Below are 20,810 nucleotides of genomic sequence, written 5' to 3'. Positions count from 1 at the left end.
AAATCAGGACTGAAAGCCTGCAAATTGGGGCCTAAATTGCCCAAATGTGGCCTAAAATCCTGCAACTCGGGACCGAAATCCTGAAAATTTGGGCCAACAGCTTGCAAATTGGGACCATAATCCTGCAAATTGGGACTGAAATCCTGCAATGTTGGCCTGGAAGTGCAGAAATTAGGCCTAAAATCCTGCAAACTGGGCCTAAAAAAAAAAAAAAAAAAAAAAAAATCCTTTGGGGGGCGGGGGGTGGGGTGGGGGTGCTGAAACCCTGCAAATAGGGCCTGAAGTCTTCGAAATGGAGACCGAAATCCCACAAATTTGGCTTAATATCCTGCAAATCAGGGCTGAAAGCCCACAAATTGGGTCCAAAAATCCTGCAAATTGGGCCTAAAGTCCTCCAAACGGGGGGGGGGGGGGGGCGAAATCCTGCAAATAGGGACCAAAATCCCACAAACTGGGCCTGAAATCCCACAAATTGGGACCAAAATCCTGCAAACTGTGATCAAAACCCTCCAGATGGGGACTGCAATCCCACAAACTGGGCCTAATAGCCTGCAAAAACGGGGCTGAAATCTCACAAGTTGGGCCTAATATCCTGCAAATCAGGGCTGAAAGCCAGAAAATTGGGCCCAAAATCGTGCAAACTGGGCCTAAAGTCCTCCAAATGGGGTCTGAAATCCTGCAAATTGGGACTGAGATCTCACAAGTTTGGCCTGAGATCCTGCAAATTTGGGCTGAAATCCTACAAATTGGGACAAAAATCCTGCAAATTGGGATCAAAACTCTCCAAACTGGGACAAAAAAAAATCCCACAAATTGGGCCTAATATCCTGCAAAGTGGGCCTAAAGTCCTCTAGATGGGGGTGGTGGTGGTGAAATCCTACAAATTGGGCATGAAATCTCACAAATTGGGACCAAAATCTTGAAAATTTGGCCTAAGATCCTCCAAATGGGGGCTGAAATCCTGCAAATTGGGACTGAAATCTCACAAGTTTGGCCTGAAATCCTGCAAATTGGGACCAAAATCCTGCAAATTGGGATCAAACCCCTCCAAAACAGGGACCAAAATCCCACAAATCAGGCCTAATATCCCGCAAATTTGGGCTGAAATCCCACAAATTGGGACCAGAATCTTGAAAATTTGGCCTAAAGTCCTCCAAATTGGGGAGGCTGAAATCCTGCAAATTGGGCCTAATATACTGCAAACTGGGACTGAAATACCACAAATTGTGACCAAAACCCTGCAAATTGTGACTGAAATCTCACAAGTTGGGCCTGGAATCCTGCAAATTTGGGCTGAAATCCTGCAAATCGGGGCTAAAATCCCACAACTTGGGATCAAAACCCTCCAAATGGGGACCAAAAGCCCACAAATCGGGCCTAATATCCTGTAAAGTGGGCCTAATGTCCTCTGGGGGGGTGGGGGGGGGGGCAGGCAAAATCCCACAAATTGGGACCAAAATCTTGAAAATTTGGCCTAAAATCCTCCAAATGGGGGCCGAAATCCTGCAAATTGGGCCTGAAATCCTGCAAATCGGGACCAAAATTCTGCAAATTGGGATCAAAACCCTGCAAAACGGGGACCAAAATCCCAGAAATCGGGCCTAATAGCCTGCAAATTTGGGCTGAAATCCCACAAATTGGGACCAAAATCTTGAAAATTTGGCCTGAAGTCCTCATAATGGGGGCCGAAATCCTGCAAATTTGGCCTGAAATCCCACGAATTGGGCCGAAATCCTGCAAATTGGGCCTGAAATCCCACGAATTGGGCCTGAAATCCCATGAATTTGGGCCGAGATCCCTGCTGGTGTGGGGTTTTTTTTTGGGGGGGGGGGGGGGGGGGTGCGTGCCGCCGGGGGAAGAGGAAGGAGGCCGCAGACCGCAGGTTGTTATAGATGTATATTGTATATATGCCAATGCAATAATAAAAACAGTGCAAATACAGTTACAGTTTATAATACTCGTCCCCCCCCGGCCCCGCTCCCCCCGTGCTCAGCGCTCCCCCCCCCCCCCCCGGGACACCCCCTCCCTGCCAAGGGGCTGCTGGTGCGCGGGGGGGGCCGGGTTCGCGTGTGTGTGAAAGGCACAGATTCGGGAGGTGGCCGCCGCCACCAGTGCATCGCCGGGGCCGGGGGGGCCACCGGCCCCGTGTGGCCCCGTGTCCCCCCCTTTCCCCAGCACCGTCCCCCCCCCCCCAGCCGAGCCGAGCCACCGGGAACCCCCCTTTTGCACGTTTCATGTCATACACACGAGGTCACACTACGAGAAGGACGTGACGACTTCCACAACACCCATGGCTAGGCGGGTTCGCTTTCCGATTTTTTTTTTTTTTTTTTCTCTACACAATGTACAATTTTTTTTTTTGGTTTTTTTTGTATTTTTTTTTATCCTTTTCTTTTTTTTTTTAATGTGTCAAGAAATAGCTTATATACACGAATGAGTCCTTGTTATAACATTTCGGCAGCAATATCGTAAGCTAATGAAGGGGCGGGCGGGAGGTTAGAGGAGGGACGGGTTATGCCTTTGGAGGGACCAAAAAAAACCAAACCAAAACAAAAAACCCCACAAAAAAACCAAAAAACCAACCCACCCACCCCACCTACCCTCCCAAAAAAAAAAAAAAAAAAAAAAAAAAAATCCCAATAAAAGCATTTTCACAAGCAGATCTACCCCTAGCTGTAAAAGAAACGCGAACGAAAGCGGGAAAAAATCCTTATTTCTGTATCCAGGGGGGAAAACAAAACAAAAAAATAAAACCAAAAAGGACAAGGATTTTTCTACCGTACATCACATCCCTGGGGGCTGGGGCGGGGGGCTCAAGCCAAAAAAAAAAAACAAAACCAAAACTGTTAAACCTGCGCAGGCCACAGCCGAAGCCTCGGGGGGGGCCAGGGCCGGCCCCGCTGCCTCCACGGGACCCTGGGGAGCGAGGCGGCCCCCGCCCGGGCTCCGGGGCCGTTTTGGGGAGGGGGGAACTGCCTGCAGACCCCGGGGCCCGGGCACCCGCTGCGCCCCGGCCCCGCCGACCCCCTCCGCAGGGTGGGGGGGGGGCAAAAATGGGTCCCCCCCGTCCCCGGGGGCGGATTTCACTTATAGCACCATGAAGTCGGCATCTTGTTCTCCATCGGTTCCCTCCGTCCGCTCCCCCCGGCGGGAGAGACTCGGCGTTAAGTATTGCACTTGGTTTTTTGTATTTTTTTTTTTCATGGGTTTTTTTTGTGTGTTTTTTTGGTTTTTTTTGTTTTTTTTTAAAAGTTTTATTAATTTAATCTCAACCCATGCGCCCAGGTCACCTCGTACCTCTCGGTAACACCTGATGGGGGAGAATGGCACTTGAGCGAGGGACGGGGACGGGGGGGCTTGATCACGTCGAAGGGCCCTGGGGGGGGTGGGGGGTGGAGGATAAAAAAGAAATTAAAAAAAATAAACCCCCAAAATAACCAAAAACTTGGGTTTATCCAAGAAGAAACGATTCGTCAAAGTGCTCCCGTGGAAGCAGGGCAATAAAAGATTTAAAAAGGATCTCGGCGTCCCGGGGCAGGGGGGCATGGAAGAGGGGAGCCAGCTAAACAAGATTAAAAATAAAAAAAAACCCACAAATATATATATATGTATATATATATGCGCCACTACGCTTCACTAGCTTCCAAAAAAAAAAAAAAAAGTGTTTGTTTTTTTTTTTAAAAAAATCCTTTTGCCTCTGGAGGGCCCCGGGGGGGTCGGGGCGCCCCGACCCCTCAGGGGTTAAGTGCTCATTGAATTGGGGGGATGCGGGCGGGGCGGGGTCCCCCCACCCGAGGGGTGGCATTTGGGGACAGAAGGCGCCTCGTCCCCAGCCGCGGCGGGGGGTCCCGGGCCCCCCACCCGCCGAGCAGCTCCCCGCGGGCGAGCCAGCGCTTCGAAATTGCACGAGAAAATTTTAACGTCAGGGAAAAAAAAAATTAAAGGGGGAAAAAAAAAAAAAAAGGAAATCGATAATAAAAAATTTTAAAATGAACCAGAAAACTCTTCAGGAAACCCCAGGAGCAGCAAACCCCCGTTGCGGACGCTCGGGTTTGGGCAAAGTTTGGGCGCCGAGGGGTCCCGGCGGAGGCGAGGGGCCGGGGGGACGCGGGGACGGCGCTGCCGGGGTCTCGCCGGCAGCCTGGGCGTGATTTCTGCTGGCTGGGGTTGTTGTCTGCGGAGAAGGAGGAGGAGGAGGAGGAGGAAGAGGAGGGGAGGGCCCGTTAGTGTGAAGGTTAAGTGCAAATAGAGCGTTTCTCAGACGACTTTTCGCGGCTTGTTTCTTGCTTTGGGTTCGTTAACCGCCGGCCGGAGCCCGGGTGCCGTGCGGGGACTGCGGTGCCGTCCCCATGGTCCGCGAGGGCCGGCGGCGGGTGACGACGACCGAGCGCGGCTGCGGAGCATGCAAGAGCGCGGAGGGGAGAGGAAGGGGACTCACCGCGCCCGAGGCCACCGGTCGTTGGTTCGCAGTCTGCTCTAGAGCCCGCCGAGAAGCACCGCCGCCGGCGGCACGCACCACGGCGCCCGCCCGCCCGCCGCACCGGGGGCTCACCGGGCGACGTGGACACCCCTCTGCGCCCCGCCGGGCTCCTCGGGTCGGTCAAGGGGGTTGCCAGCACCGTCCATCGACCCCGCCGGTGCCGATGCCCGCACACCGGTGCCGACGGGCACCAGCTCCTCACCAAACCGGGCTCCCTTCCTCCGGGGAGAGAGATGGGAGCCGAGGTGTCGGGATCGGCGTCCGCTGCCGACTTCTTCCGCCGAGCCAAGGGAATTGTAGCACCCTACCACGGACGGCGGTCCGGGCTCCAGCCCATCGCGTCTCTGTGCCCCCGTTTCCCCGTGAGTCAGCATAGGCTGCCCTTTAAAAAAAATAATGGTCACTTAATGTCGAGTGGATGCCCTTACAAAGTCTCTGGAAAGGAAAAAAAGGTTTAACCATCCATTTAGCAAAGGAGGGGGGAAAAAGAAAAAAAAAAAACCAAAAAAAGAAAAAAAAAACCACAACACAATTAAAAATTCTATGCTTTGTCATTACAAAAAATAGCATAAACCAAGCTTTAACACATGTAGAGTGCTGATTTCAAGCAGACATTGTTCTGACCTCGGGCAAAGGAAGTGACCTCTCACTGCTATAGAAAACCAAAGAAGTTAAGGTTTGGAAAAAGGACAGGTCGCTGAAGGTTTGAAATGTTTTTTTTTTTTGTTTTTTTTTTTTTTTTCTCTCTCTTGTTTGTTTTTTCATTTGTTTGTTTTTTGTTTCTTTTTTTTTTGTCTTTTTTTTCCCCGTGTACGGTAGGCACCAGTACAGGCACTGCATGCGACGGAAGTGGGGAGGAAGGGGGGGGACGGTCAATAGGCGTTATTTCTGTCCGCTGATGGACTGCGATATAGAGCGGGGCGGGATCATATCCAAAAGGTATTCCCGCTGCCGGTCCGCCAAACTCGATGCTTTGTGGCCTCCGATCCCAGCATTCAGGTAAGCGATGTTAACACCTGGAGAGGGGAGAGAAAAGCAGGTGGGGACTCCTCCGACATGCCCCGGCACTCGGAGCTCCCTGCTTTGTGACCCAGCCCAGCGAGCCAGGACGCTCCCAGCTTTTTCCTAGGAAGCGGGAATTTAACCCAAAGCCGCCCTCTGAAATCCGCGGAGGTCTGCGGGGCCTCCGCGACAGGGGGAAGGGAAGCACCGCGATCACCATCAGCCCGTGCTGGTGGCAATTTGGCTCCCCAAAAATCAACGCAGGCGCAGTCCGACCCATCCCACTCTCCGTCTGGCCCCAAGCCCTATCCTCCCCGCGCTCCGGCGCGGCCGGGGGACGTTACCTGGCATGCCGAGGAGACCGCCCGCCACGGAGAGCTGGGGTGCCTGCGCAAAGTTGGAAAGCATGGAGCGGGCAGAGGTGGGGATGCCACGCTGCAAAGTGCTCTGGGGCTGCGGAGCCTGAGGAAGAGGAAAACAAAGATGGTAGGAAGGCACCGGAATCGCCCGGCAGCCTGGAAGCAGTCGCCAAGGGAGCTGCAGCCAAACGGCGAAGAATCAGTCGTGTATTTTGGCCAGTGTGTGGAAAACACGGTTTGCAGATCGCTCTCGTAGCGGTACGTCATCAGGCAGCTGAGTCCGGGACCGTGCTGCGGGCTCCCCCGCCGGATAGCACGGGATTGACAGGGGAGGAATCCGGAGGGGAAGGGGCGGGAGAGGAGACCGGCAGCAGCTCCTGTCTGCTGGCACAAGGCAACAGGGCGCAGGGGCCTCGGGTTAAAAGCAAGCCTACAGCCCCCAGGAAAAAGGGCAGCTAGACCCCAAAGCTGCCGTAAGAGATGGCAGCGGGACGCCTGCACCTCCCTCCTCGTCGGGGAGTGCTCGCTGTGCCCGCCCCGCTCCGAACCGGGAGCACGCGTCTGGGCTACGAGCGAGGGGACGCACGCTCCCACTCGGCCGGGAGCCCAGCGCCGGAGCTACGGAAGAAGGAGCGCCGCTCACCTGCCGGAGCGTGTGGTGTCGCATGATGTTCTCCTGTTTGCTGACGCTGGAGACGGCAGGAGCCGCAGTGGGGGACAAGGCTGCCTGCTGCTGTAGCCTCTGCTCGATCTCCTGAGCGAAAGAACCAGAAGCGTCCTCAGAGGCGCGCGCCATCCCATCGGACCTCGCCTCCCCGACGAGACGAGACGCGACGGGTCCAAGCCGACCCCTCCGGCGCCCGGAGCGGGGCATGCCGGGGCTCACGCCAACATCAGCATTCCCGGAGCTGGGGGGGGAAAACAGGTCCCTCTCCCCACGCTCCGCAATCGCCGCTTTATTTAAAAACCACTGAAAACCCGGCTGCTTTCCCAAGGTGTTACTGGAACAGCAGTCTTGCCGCAGCCAACGCAAACAGCTTTTTTATCTCTGCACCCACTTGTTACAAACAGCCCAAAGACTCTTCTTGCTCCCAAACAGGCACGTCCCATTTGTCAGCAGCCAGATTCCACTTCATATTTAGGTGGTTTTTTTTTTTTTTAACACAGTTCACAAATGATGATTCCGGTTTATTTTACCCCAGGGCCTCTAAGCAAGTTCTCCAACATCAATTTATCACAGGAATTTAGCAAATTCCCCCCTTCCACAGAAAAGCGAGCAGCCAGCAAGCAGTTAAGTGACTTTCCGCAAGTTCCAGGAAAGTCAGCGGCAAAACCGGGGAAGGCAGGCAGCTGTCCCCAGCCAGCCCTGGAGCTACAAATCCAGGGGGGAAAACAAGGCACAAAGGGAGAGGAGCAACCGCTCCAGAGTACTCTGGGCACTCAGCACCAGCCTTTTGCTGCCAGAAGCTCCATGTGCTGAGCTGGGCACCCCCACGGGCCGGGCATCCCCACGGAGAAGCCAAACTCCTCAGGGAAGCCCGACTGACTGACCGAAAAGCCGTACACGGCTGGAGACGTGTAAAGGGAAGGGGAGTGGGAGGTCCCGGAGCCCGGGACGGGGAGCTCCAGGCTCTCCCGGAGCAAACGTGCCCCACGGGCGCAGCTCACGGAGGGGCCAGGTACTTGCCTGCTCCTGCTGCAAAGCTTTCACGAAGGCGTTCTTCAGTCGGTTGGTGTGCTCTGCCTTCAGCGCCTTCTTCTGATTGGAAGTCATGCACTGCTCGCACAGGATCTTCCCGTTTTTCTCCTGCTTCCAGTGAGGGGTGAAGTCGGTGCGGCACTGGGCACAGACAAATGGCTCCACGCGCAGGAGGGACGCGCAGCTTTTCCCTGGGAGTCACCAAGAACAGGAGTTAGGTGGGAAAACGGGACAGCCCCCCACGCTCACACTGACTCCTCCGTCCCGGGCACAACAGCAATGGGCTTCCGTGCACGCCGTCGGAGCAGGATGGAAGGTCCCAGCAAATAAACAGACTTTCAGGACAGCGTTGCCTCAAAGTCCAACCCCGCTCTGGGCAACAGCTCAGCATCCCGGGAGAGACACAGGAGAAATCCTGCCCCAGGGACAGAACAACCCGAGGGTGCCGAGATCAGCTCTACAAGACTATAAAAATCTGGGGGTCTCGGTGGTTGAGTTGGGCGAGCCAGCGGCGCACCGCAGTTACGCCGTGCCGAGCGCGCGCTGGAAGAGCGCAGGCTAGATCCCGGCCGGCTGGGAGGTGGCAACCTGGAGGGAACAGTGAGGTGGGAGCTAAAACCTCCACAATCCCGCAGGGATGGGATGCACAGCTCCGAGGATTTTACATCTCATCTCCTGAACAGGGCAAGGGAAGGGCGTGGGAGACCCCTGCCTGATCGGGCACAGCCCAACAAGCCCCAGGGCACAGACACCGCTGCTCCGGGGCCGGCTGCAAGTTTGGCACATCGAGGCTGCCGGCCTCGCCAGACCAGCTCCGTGCCCGCGGGGTCAGCACGCAGCTCCCCCGTGCCCAGGGGGGTCCGGGCCCTGCCCTCCCCTCTGCCGCAGGTGGCCGCAGCAAGAAGGAGCAGAGTCCAGGGCTGGGTAAGACCAGAAACTGTTCACTCGCAGCCTCCCAGGCTGCAGATTTCAGCGTTTTGCAAAAAAAAAAAAAAAAAAAAAAAAAAAAAATGGAAACGGCACGTGGGAGCACTGTATGGTGGCGGTCGAGGAAAGCTGCAGCGCCCCGAGCTCACCTTGACTGTCGATAACGCTCTGCACCACCTCCTCCAGCCCCACCATGTAGATGAACTCGCTGTTGGCTGCGCTGGGCAAGAAATGCAGCAGGGGAGCGGGTGGCTTCGGGGGTGGGATCTCCAGCAGCGTCTTTTCCAGCTGCTTGCGCAGGGCGAGCTTGGCAGCTGCCTGGGAGTTGGCGGCGTCGTTCAGAGCACTGGGGCTGGGGAGCGGGGACGACACCCTGTTCACAGTGCCAGGCTGGATGTGAGAGGCAAGGTTCATATAGATGGCTGAAGACGACGTACGCTGGCAAGGAACAGAAGAACTGGATTGCTGGAGAGGAAGAGGAGATGAGGATTAAGACAGAAAATTAATACAGCCCCCAACTACGGCTCAGCCCCTAAGGGAACCTGGATGAGCCCGATCACCTTCTCACAACCCTCCCTCTGTCTGCAAACGTTCCCAAAAGGACCTGGGGGGACAGGAGCCGTGCTGGTACTCGGAGCAGGGAGCTCGTCTCAGCCCCTATGATAAAGTAGTGCCAGTGCTGAGCAGCCTCCGATGCACCGGAATCTGCAGGAGGAGTCTCAGCCGCTACAATAAAGCCATCAGCAGTGCCGGAGGAGCCTCCGGTGCACCGGAATCCGCAGGAAGAGTCTCAGCATCCAGAGCAGCCCCGGGGACTTCGCAGGCGAGGAAACGCGTGCGCAGGCTCTGGCCTCAGGACCCGGTGTCGGCCTCGCCGAGCGTCAGTAGCGCTGAGCGCCGTGATTCACACGCGGGCACCATCGCTCGCTGTCGAGTTCTGCTCCTCCACCTCTCGCTTTGCTGATCTGGCAGGCGCCCAGGCAGCATCCCCGCTGCCAGATGGTGTCCGTCCCCTCCCACGCAGGTGCTCCGAATGTGCCAATTCCCTCCTCTTCCATTTCCAGCAGCTTTCTTCTGCAGCCTCCGTTCGTTTGGACGCACGGCCCCTCTGGCACGTGACGGCAGCGAAGCACAAAGACTTCTGCCGACCTGCGGATGCAGCTTTCGCAGTCGTTCGCGATAAGAAGCCATCAGCCTGCAACCTATTTAAGCCTGGGCAGGGCCGCTGCCAGCCTTTCACCCAGCCTACCCGTTTCCCAAGGTAGGAAACGCTTCCATGCACGCAAAGGGGAAAATCCCAAACAGTACCAAACCCTCGCAGCCATTCGAATGGGATCAGCTACCAAAGCTCGGGCGGCACGGTTGTGTCGATCAAGAATAACACACAGAATCCATCGGTTTGCCCCAGTTTTCTTTTGTAAGACTGCTAACACTTTGCTGATTGGGGAAAAAAGGCAGGGAACCAAGCTAATCCGAAACCAGTTGTTCTAATGGAGGTCCAGGAAAATTAATGGCAGAGCTGATCAGGGATATCTCGTGCCAATTTAAATAAATAGTTGATGAATGAGCACCGATGAATTTACAACTCTTCTGTAAAAGTAGTTGGGGTGGTTTTTTAATTGAACCTGTAATTAGGTTTGTTTAGCAGTTGTTCTGATGCAAGACTTGCAGATTGTTGTGTAGTCACGTTTATGATTTACAAATTTGCGCTACACTATCGTTCAGACAAATTAAATGGCTTAAGAACTGGCAACAAACCCTGGAAGGAATTAACAGGGGTCGTTATCCCGGTCCCACAGCGCCGGAGACGCAGCCCAGGAACCAAGGCTGCTCGCAGGAGAAAGGTTTCATTGCTTTATGCAGCACCAGTGCTAGAACTGGAAAGCGTTTTTTTTTTTCCCCCTCTCTGTTTCCAGTCTTCACGGACGTCTTTCCACTCTTCCAAAAGTAAACCAAATGGTTTTAAGCGTCCTGCTCCTCGATGGCAGGGAGCTCACTGTGCTCTGCCGGCAGAGAGAAGCGGGAGGAAAGCATGTGTGAGCTACTGACTGCGGGAGGGGGAACCGGTCCTGCTCGCAAACCAGTCACCCCGCCTCACTGGGCTCTTCGTGTCACTGGTAGGAGGCTGGTGCTGATCAGACGAACCCGCGCTTCGGTAGCCGGCAGCTCCAAATAGGAAGTTTTAAAATTATCGATCATTTCATTCTTCCACGCAGGCCAAGGACACCCGTCTTCGTCCGCGCTTGGCATCTATTTCCACCTGCAAGCTTTGCTCCGACGCCTTCACGCTGAGCTCCGAGCAGCTCCTGGCATTCATCGGACTCACAGGGCACCTCCCACTTCCCCCTCTCGCTAACCCCACCGGGCAACCGTGCCCAACACCCAGCGACAAATTCGTAACCTACCGGCTGGTAGTTGATGGCTGGATTCATGCTTGGAGTTGTAGTGCGGATGAGGCCAGGTTTAGGAGGAACCCGCTGCCCTTGCAACTGGGCAGGGTTTGGAGCAATCACACGCTGCGACATAAGCATATGGGGCAGAGTCGTATTTGTGGCAGACCTAATGACACTGTGACCCTGTCGAGAAAGGAAACGAGAAATAAATAAAAAAGGCGAACCAGAATTTTTCGTTCCCCGATGAGGCTCTGCAGCAGCAGAGCACTTCCATTTATCCGTAACTCCAGTTAACTTCTAAGGCAAGACGCCGCTCAAAGAACTTAACTTTTCCTCTAATTGTCCTTTATTTTAAATAATCACGGCCATTTTGCCTGCAGGGAGGATGTCTCGAGTTAACATACTCGTATTTTCTGTAGAGAGGCTGGAACCGCACCTGAGCCAAGAGAAGGGGGTAGTGCTCTCGGGGAGCAAGCGCTTCCCAGGAGCCAGCCAGCTCTCTGGGGAGAGGAAAGCCCTCCAGGATCCAGGCTGGGATGTTTTGGAAGGTAATTTTCACTATCTTTGCGTTAAAAACAAACCCGTCAATTTGATCGACATGGAAAAATGCAAGGGGAAAAGAGGGGATTAAAAAAAAAAAAAAAAAAAAAAGGAGGCTGTTTGCCAGCTGCACAAAGCTATTAAACCAGAATTCACACCGGTGCCCGAGTTCGAAGCGGAACAGTTCGAGTCCTGACGAACAGGGAGGTGGGCGTTTGCCTTCGGTGCAGGAATGCAGAGGCGTGTTAGGAACCTCGGTGCCGGGCAGTCAGAAACGCAACAGAAACGGGATTGGAAAGACCTGAGCGCGGGCTGAGCTGGGGCTTGACCTGCCCGGGCTTCTCCTAATGCTGGGCTCGCAGCGAGGTCTTCATGTCCCCCAGCACCGCCAGAACGGCTCCGAGGGGACTGACAGGTAGAAGGGCTCCATTTTTTTATCAAAGGTGATCTTAAAATATTAAGCACCTCCCGCCTGACAACCTTTTTCTCCCCCCCACCTTTCTTTTTTTTTTTTATTAGGCTTGTTCTAGATGAGGTTCTTCGCTGTCACACACAAGAAAAGCTTCACAAAGACTGTGCAAACAATGCGTTTCCTCTTCTCCTAAAGCCCATTTCCTCTACCAGCCCGATCCCACTGCGAAGCCACAATAGACTTGACCCGGAATCGTTGCCATAGCAAAGAAAACAAATGCCACAAACAAAGAAGATGGTTAATGGAGGGAGTAAATGATCAGCAAGATTGAAATGAAAGTCTTTTGGCAAAAGCAGGAGAGCGCGCTGCAGGCAGGCAGGCCGGCCGGAGGATGACCTCCGTCCTTGCCCCGTACACCATCTTCCCAGCATCTGGGTTCACAACCGCATCGCTGGGACTTTGTACGTTCCAATATATTATCAAAGAAATATAACTGGCGGCCTCCTGTCGAAAGGACTAAGTCCGTTTCCTGACGCCACGGAGCTTGGGGAAGAGCAACGCTTGGGGAGGGGGAAGAGCGTGCCCCAGGGCGGACCCCAAGCCCGGCAGCAGAGCTGGACCAAGCCCCAGGAAAGAAATCCCCATCGCCCGGCAGCTCAACGCCCCGCTCCACAGGCACGCGCCGAGTGCCCTCCTTCCAGTGAGCTCATACCGTTGGCTCCTTGTTTACCCGTGCAACGTTAAACAACTGTGTCATCTAGAATTAGCATTCTTCCAGCGCGCAGGCAGAAAGGCAGCCGTGTCAGACGGCACCCTGCTCTGCCTATAGCGCTTTCCCAAAGAAGGTAAACATTTCAATTCCCTGTTTTGTTTGCATTTTTCTTCACCCTCTTCCTCTGACCGTTCTGCACCATTTCAAAAAAGCAGCTCCGCTGACCGGCCATTCCTGCGGGCACGTGCAAATGAGCGGTTTTCTCCCTGCAGCCCCAGAACTTGCATTACCAAGCAGCAGACAACTTTCTTCAGGGCCACCACATCTAAATTCAGCTCCTTCCACCTCACACAACCCGAACCGTCGGCTGGGCTAACCTCCAGACCTCCCTGCTGAAAAATCCGCCGCTTCTGAAGCAGCAGAGCACCCAGACCTCCCCACGCACGTCGTGCAAGGGGCCAAGAGCTGGGACAGGCACGAAGCGTTTCGGGGATGGCTCAGTCGCCGCTGATCAGCTTCAGAGATGATCTCGCCCGCAGAAAGAACTTCCCAGACCAACTGTGGGACACCGGACTGTTTTACTCAGGGCGCTGAGAACTGCCAGGATTTATCTGCCTCTTGGAAAAAGCATCTCAGTCGGGCAGAGACAAACGTGCAGCGCTGTGCGTGCCTCAAGCACAATTACAGCCTTTTGCACAGAAAACAGGCGTCAGGAAGGCTCACCTGTAATGTCCTTAAGTTCTGAGGCTCAACCCCCTGAGCTCCAGGCCTGGAGGGAAGCTTGGACAGTCCCTGCTGTCCCACGTGAGCAGGAGATGGCTGGACAATAGACGCCGCATTCTGGACAACTGGAGTCTAGATTGAGAGAAAATGAGACCTGGCATCAGTGCATGGTGCTTGGAAAGGAAATCCATTGACAGACCCGATGTGGACTAAGCCTCATCGTTGCTCCATCAAGCACTAATACTTCAGAGCTGCATAGACTTATCGGTAGATTGGATGTTGGGAGAAATTTCTTCACGGAAAGAGCGGTCAAGCATTGGACCAGGCTGCCCAGAGAGGTGGGGGAGTCCCCATCCCTGGAGGGGTTCAAAGCACGGGCAGAGGTGGCACTGGGGGCCATGGTTTAGTGGGCACGGGGGTGTTGGGTTGATGGTTGGGCTGACGATCTTAGAGCTCCTTTCCAACCTTAGTGATTCCCAGTTTTACTTTCATTATAAATAATCCAGCCACCAAGCCAGGAAACATGACATTAATTATTACTCTGCCCTTAATTGGTTTAGTGGTGGACTTGGTAGTGTTAGGTTAATGGTTGGACTGGATGATCTTAAAGGGCTTTGCCAACCTCCGCGATTCCATGATTCTATGGTCTTCCCAGCTGGCCCTGAGGGCAGCATGCTAGGAAGGATGGGCTGTGGATTTGCTACAGACACACTTTGGTAAGAAATATCCCACAGGAGGACCAATGTGGAGTAAGGGAAGATGCAAGAGCAGAGCAAGCCTTTGTGTGTGCCCGCTAACAGGCTCCTGTGAGGCCAAGCACCTTCCCCTCACCCCACCCAGCCCCAAACGATGCTGCCCAGCGCTTCACCTTCTGTACCACGTTCTCCTTTTGCAGCTGACTTTGCCTCAGTTTCTTCAGCAACACAAGCCTGGCCTCCTCCAGCCGTAGCTCATCCCGAAGCTGCTTGATCAGCTGCTGTCGCTCCTCTATGCTTTTACCCTACAAAGAGGCAGAAAATCAGTCAAAACTCAAACAGCCGAAACCGGCTGCTGTGCCTTGGTGGCAAGAGAGCGCAAGGAAGATACAAGCAAGAATTTGTTAATAAATACGAGCAAGAATTTGTACCACAGATAACCAAGGATGCAAGAGCTGGATCCTTATGCCCAGAAGTTACCGCATTGCTCAGAAACCCCCTAAGCTCCCAAATCTTTCAGAAAAGCAGTGGAAGGGCTCTTCGCTGGAGCAGCCGCCCAGGACAGCCAAGAAACCTCTTACCTTAAACATTTCAAGATTTGCTGCCTTAAGTCTTTCCTCCATACGAGAGCTGGAGCGGGGACTGGATGCCTCATTATCGGAGAGGACAATTATATCTGGCGAAGGGGTTAATCGTCCCCTGTCCTGGTCACTGCGTAACAGAAGGGAGGGGGAAAAAAACAAACAAACAAAAAAAAAGACTGAGGCACAACACCGAGACACGGGCAGCAAATCTGGGAGCAGGACAACCCCTGCTCCAGCACGGATGCGAACCGGAGCCCGGCACTGCTCTCCACGCCTGCAGAGCCGACCGACGCCAGCCGACTGCCGGCTTTAGGACAGAAGCATCGGCTCGCGGGAGGGAAGAGACTCATTCAAAACTGTTTGGTGAAAGGTGGGGCTGTTTTAAGCACAAGGTAAGCAAACACGCGATGCAAACCCCATGCGCGAGAGGACCAGCCGGGTGTTAACAACGAGCCATACGGCGACTAAACGGGGAGGCACGACTGCAGCCGAGGTGAGGGAACAGGGGTGGGCACGCCAGCCTGGCGTTGTTCGTACTTACTCAGGAAGATCACCGTGATGCTGGAGATGAGAACGGGCTAAGTCCCCCCGTTAAGAGAAACGTGAACGCTCCGAGCCTGCCTCAACACAAATCTATTTTAAAAGGTCACTCCATAAAAGAAAATCTGAATAAATACCCTGCATCAAGTCAAAAGATCCAATTGAACCATGACCCAGAAATCAGTAAAACAAAAGGAGCAGCAACGACAACAGCCCGTCACTGGGAAAAAAAAAATACTTTAAAAAAAAAAAAAAATCAATGCTATAATCCAGCAATATCCAAGCACCGCACTGTTCGCGGTGGCATCATTCAGAGTAAGGAGACACTAATAAAAGCCCTTTGCTATCACCAATTTAATGTAATGGTGCTTGGAGAGCCTTGGAAAAATGCTAAATAGTCCAGTGCGAAGCAGCACGAGCAGTGCGGTTATAAAGGCGCTGGGCACGCTGCCACCGAGGCAGACAGACTTATCGCTCCCGGGCTCACTGGAAGGTCTTCGGTGTGAGGCTGCGGGTGGGGGGAGATGCGCAGATTATCTTATCCGAAACGCTTATCTTCGAACACCCAGGAGGAAGCGCGGAGCCGAATCCCAGCTCCCAGGCTCGGCCGCTCCGAGGGCGGTGGGTCCAGAGAGGATGCTCGGAGCGGGACGCTGGCTTGCAGCGGGTTTTGCCTTCGGCAGCTTCGCCTCCCAAACGTTACAGCCGCTTTCGTGGGTGTTTCAAAGCACTAGCGCTGCGTAGCTGCCCCCTTCTCCAGCCGCTGCACGCCCGCTGCAAACCCCATCGACCACGCAGTTTGCAAGTCACTCTTCAGCTGGAAAAATGCCCCCAGCAGCGTGGCTCCAAACCATCAAAAAAAAAAAAGAAGAAATCAAAGCCGTGAAAGCTCTTGGCTGAGCCCAAAAGCGCCAGGACACAGCTCTGCGCGGTATTTGCGGGTGCGTTATTTCAGAGCCCTCAAGAACCTCTCTGTGGGCCATCGCACACTTAAGGCATCATACGAATGCGGTATCTGCTGATCAACAGCTACCCCGTTCTTGCGGATCTCCTTCCAGCACCCCACGGACGCTGGGTGTGGGACCCAAACCAGAGGTTTTCCAGCTGCTGCTCCCTCTCCGGAACAGAGGAGGAGGTTTCTCAGGTCGCCGGCGGCAGGAGGGTTTCCAGCTGGGGCTGCGTTCATGGTCTGTCCCAGCAGCGTGGTCAGCAGAGAAGGTCCAGAGCATCCTCTCAAGATAAAGCCAGCCCAAGGCGGGCCAGGCAAACCGACCTGCATCCGAGGAGTTCTACATTGAGCTGGCCAAGAGCAAGAGCTGCTTTTGGATGAGTCTTCAACAGCTCTCAAGCGGCCCGCTGCCCTCCCACAGCATTTTATCTGGCTTCTGCTGTGAGCACCCAAGGTGCCTGTCTCCCCGCTATCCGTCAGGGCACGTCTGTACACGAAACCGCTCAGGAACAAACACGTCCTCGCAGCCAAGCAGGTATCCCGGGTCAACTTGCAGCCACCATTCCCCAAACGGAGTTTCAAATGTCAGCAAGTACTGCGACGACCAAGTGTTTGGAGAGGAGGCTCTCCGGTATGCACAGGATCGCACGTCAAAAATAAAATGCATCGGGCTTCAGCTGAGGGTCCCTTTCCCCATCAGCATCAGGGCTGCTCGCACAGACCCCGCAGGCACCAAAACCAAGTCCCTCGTTTTGCTGCAAGCCTCTGGATGCGGTTGCTTTGAGTAACAGCATCCCAAACTCTCGGACCAGAGAGACTGAAGGCAATCGCGCGTTGAGCACAACAGCTCTTCTTGCTCCCCCTGCATCCTTGGCCACATCCCGGGCACACCCGGAGTAATAAAGCGTCAGATCTTGGTTCAGGATTTTCCTAAATGCAGGCTGTCATTATGGCTGCTGGTGATTATTTTGCACAAGCATCCAGATACATCCAGGCTGTTTTATTTACATTCCATCGAGGGGAAAAGAGCAAAGCCAGCGTCAAAAACAGACAGGGGAAAACAGGGCCATCTGCAAAGAATTGCTGAATATGTCAGGGTTGTTTTATTTACTTTTGTCAAGGGAAGAGCATAATTACAACAAAACTACTGGAAGAAGAGCTATGCCGAGGGCGCAGGAGGCAGGCAGAGGTGAGAAGACGTGGAGCACATTCCTGAGCAAACTCCGGCTTGGTGACCCCTTATCAGCTGGTTAGGAAAACTAAACACCCCCAGCCTTATTTCTCTAGCTAGAGACGTTTTTTTGTGCTCAATTATTTCAAAACTCATCGCAGAATTTTTCTACCTGTTTTTAGGGCTGATTTCAATCACAGTTAGCGATTCAAGCGTCCGATGCCGGTACCTAACTGCGTTCCCCGCGTCTTGCACGACGCTCGCCTGCCAGCTCTTCAGGGAGAAGTCAACCGGCACAGTAACTTACCCACAGCCACGGTTATTCCTACAGCTTTTAACACCTCGAGAGCTTAAAACCATTTGCCAAGTGGCTGGGTAGTACCCGTGCTGGCTCACCCACAGGGCTTTTTGGGAGAATTGGGCTTTTCAGAGGTGCGACACCCCGACGATGCACTCGGAGCAGGACACAAGGAAACGCCGGGCACCTACAAAGGGTGCTCCTGGCACCCAAATGCTCCCACGAGCGCAGATAAAACCCCGTGGCGCACAATAATAATGTCTCTGCCTCACCGCATGCAGTTCTTCAAGATTTTACGGGAGGCTGAACCAGTGGCAGAGGTGACCGGGCAGATTTAAGCCACATATATTGTCATTAAAGAAAAATAATCCAGGTGGTTTTCTCCTTCCCACCTGGGGCACTCCAGGTCTGTTCACCACTTCTGATGCTCTGCAAGCCAGGGTGTGACAGGTAAGGAAGCGCCTGTGACGGCATTAATCTTTGTATTTACTGTACTGACAGCACTAATCTTTGTATTTACTGTACTGACAGCACCCAGAAGGGCCTTGAAGCGTTGAGATGCCCTGCCTTCAAACCCCCTGCCCATCACCTGCTCACCAGCCCCCGCTGGGACAGGACCCCGAAAGCCACCACCAACACAAAAGACCCCGATACGACGCATCAACGAAGACACACAATCCCCGTTTTGCTGAATCACGATCCCGGTTCCTCGAGGAACAGGGAGAGCAAAAACGGAGCACGCTGGCAACACGCGCCCCGTCACGAAGAGGGCTCGCCCTGCCCTCAGACCTCCCTGCTGAAGCAGCCAAACCTCCCGCACGTCCCCACGCAAAGACAGCTCAGCCAGCTGGGACACCGGCACCTATCTCCTGGCCCGTGAACGCAGCTCCTGTCGTTGCAGGCTGCAGCTTTGCACGGGAGCGACCAGCGCCTCCTTCAAACAGGCTTCAACTGCAAACACCCGGGCTCCCGAGCAAGGTGCAGTCATTCACCTGAAGCACCAAGAAAACATGGACTCAAAGAAGGGTTTGGGTGGGAAGGGACCTTCCAAGGCCACCCAGCCCCTGGCACAGGCAGGGACATCTTCACCCACATCAGGTTGCTCCAAGCCCTGTCCACCCTGACCGTGGATGTCTCCAGGGATGGGGCACCCAGCACCCTCTGGGCACCCTGTGCCAGGGCATCACCACCCGCAGCGTGACAAATTTCTCCCCTCTATCCCGTCTGAATCTCCCCTCTTTTAATTTAAAACCATTCCCCCTTGTCCTATTGCTACCGGCCCTACTAAACAGTCTGTCCCCGTCGTTCTGCCGAGCTGTGAAAGGCCGCACTAAGGCCTCCCCGAAGCCTTTTCTGCTCCCCACAACCCCAGCTCTCCCAGCCTGCCCTCGGAGCAGAGCCGCTCCAGCCCACGGATCATCTCCGTGGCCTCTGCACCTGCTCCGACAGCTCCACGCCTCTCCTGCGCTGGGGACCCCGGAGCCGGGCGCAGGGAGCGGAGCAGAGGGGGAGCATCCCCTCCCTCGGCTGCCGGCCACACTGCTGCGGGTGCAGCCCAGGAGACGCTCGGCTTTCGGGGCTGCCAGTGCACGTTGCCAGCTCACGTCCAGTTTTTCATCGACCAAAACATCACGGGAAGGTCTCAGCACTTTGCACCTACTTAGGACAGGACTCCTCCGTTCTGCTCCTCAGCCCCTTAGCCAAGCCTGCGCTGGCTCGGTATCCAAATCACGCCAAAAATCAAAACAGTTAACATTTGTTTCCTTCCCCCTCCCAAGCAAGCCGAAATAAGAACAGAGGCGGGATGCACGGGTGGTGCGCAGCACGTGGGACGGGCTCTCACGTGCGACCCTCCAACTCCCCCCTGCAGAACCCGGCTGCAGGTGTCGGCTGCGGAAATTGAGCTGCTGGAGTTCACCGACGATAAAAATCAGGTGTGCGCGCACTGTACGTACAGAGAGCGTGACGAACACCAAAGCTCCCCCTGGAAAACAGACGCAGCTCACCAGCACTCGATCGCTCAAGCAACTGCTGCTCCTGAGCAGTCTCAGGCTCGGCAGGAAAAAAACATTTACTTCTTCCTCGCAGAGGCACTAGCCTGGCCAGGGTCACGTTTGAGAGCGACCGTCCGCACCACTTACATCAGATCTGGCCTCCAGCTAAATAAAGGACTTCTGCTGCCACTTTTGTAGGTGCTAATAAAAAGTCCTGGCTGGAGGGGAAGCCCCCCCCGCCCTCCTCCTCCTCCTCCTCCTCCGCACGCACCGGCAGGGTCTGCTCCACCAGCTGCCCGACGGTCGTAGCTTATATCGCTAAACGTATGGATGGAGGAAGGAAGAAAATCCATCTGGTTTTGGGGTGGAACAAGAAGGGCAGCAGAAGCAAAAACAATGAAAGAATAGTGCTGAATGCCTTCCAGAGAAACTCTACTGGGAGAGCAGGCTCCGCTCCTCGGCGTTCAGCCAAAGGGACCTCGCAGACACCGGCAAGACTCCCCCAGGCCCGCACAATGTCGATTTAATTTCTGACTTGGGTTCTCACATCTGGCAGAGCACAGGATTAACAACAGGCAAGCTACAGACTCTAGCTGTTTGGCACCTACCTTCTCCTCGCACTCATATCCACCGGCTCATCGTTAATGTTTTCCTTCCCTGGCCTCCCTGCAGTCCTGCCATCCCCATGGGGCCTAAGGCTCCCGTTCAGCTTTTCTTCATAGACTTTCACACCATCCTGTTTCACCGGGAGCTCGTGGGGCACCTCGATGCCCGAGAGGTCTTTCCTCTTCAGCAGTGCCAGCATCTTCAGGCGCTCCATCGCCTCATGTCCTTCCATTTTCAACCTCTTCGCCAGGACGTCATCCCGATCATCTGCTTGGTCCAAGCTCCGTTTCAAGAGGTTCAGGCGCAGGGCATCTTCCGTCATTCTGTCCATCCTGCAGGACAGAGGTTGATATAAGGACACAATCAGTATCGCGGCAAACAGAAAACGGTCGCAGCAGACCCAGCTTAACTCCCCGGGGACCTCCGCGCCCAGCCTCCCCCCTCGGGGAGCACCGACCTCCCACGTGCCTGCGTGCGGTGACCGGCCGGCAGCGGTGCCGCACGCTTCTTGTCCCGACCCTAAAGCAGCCAGGCAGGGAGTTTCCCGAGCAGAAGGAACTGCACGCACCCAACGGGCGAGAGCAGCCCTCGTTCGGCATTCAAACACCGCCGGCTGCGACTTGACAAGATTTACTAGAAAGGGGAGCCGGAAAACGCTCGAGTCGTCCAGGGACACAGCGAGCTCCTTCTCGCACCGCGTGTGCCCAGCCTTAGTTTTTGCAAGGC

The 20,810-nt window shown here is 54.7% G+C and overlaps 1 protein-coding gene across 1 annotated transcript; it reads right to left on the bottom strand.

The window, feature by feature from the left end:
• Positions 1–5,271: 5,271 nt before the first annotated feature.
• Positions 5,272–20,415, bottom strand: GATAD2B (GATA zinc finger domain containing 2B). Its single transcript, XM_075724419.1, has 10 exons — positions 20,087–20,415; positions 14,524–14,653; positions 14,116–14,247; positions 13,248–13,379; positions 10,873–11,043; positions 8,617–8,932; positions 7,529–7,731; positions 6,485–6,595; positions 5,827–5,944; positions 5,272–5,496 (listed from the first exon to the last, which is right to left on the bottom strand). Exons 1-10 carry the CDS (start codon positions 20,413–20,415, stop codon positions 5,363–5,365), a joined length of 1,776 nt encoding a protein of 591 aa, XP_075580534.1. The 3' UTR covers positions 5,272–5,362.
• Positions 20,416–20,810: the final 395 nt, after the last annotated feature.

Source organism: Pelecanus crispus, chromosome 22 (genome assembly GCF_030463565.1).
Source record: "Pelecanus crispus isolate bPelCri1 chromosome 22, bPelCri1.pri, whole genome shotgun sequence".
Lineage (NCBI taxonomy): Eukaryota > Metazoa > Chordata > Aves > Pelecaniformes > Pelecanidae > Pelecanus > Pelecanus crispus.
The sequence above is the reverse complement of the archived record's forward strand: the minus strand, read 5'-3'. Positions and strand labels throughout refer to the sequence as shown.

What these genes read in the sequence shown, in the direction of transcription:
- GATAD2B (XM_075724419.1), bottom strand. Translation starts at nt 20,415, where the DNA reads ATGGACAGAATGACGGAAGATGCCCTGCGCCTGAACCTCTTGAAACGG. An exon ending in CAGCCATCAACTACCAGCCG is followed by an intron (nt 8,933 to 10,872) that starts GTAGGTTACGAA and finishes CTTCCTCTCCAG; the next exon opens with CAATCCAGTTCTTCTGTTCC. An exon ending in GACACCACACGCTCCGGCAG is followed by an intron (nt 5,945 to 6,484) that starts GTGAGCGGCGCT and finishes CCTCTTCCTCAG; the next exon opens with GCTCCGCAGCCCCAGAGCAC.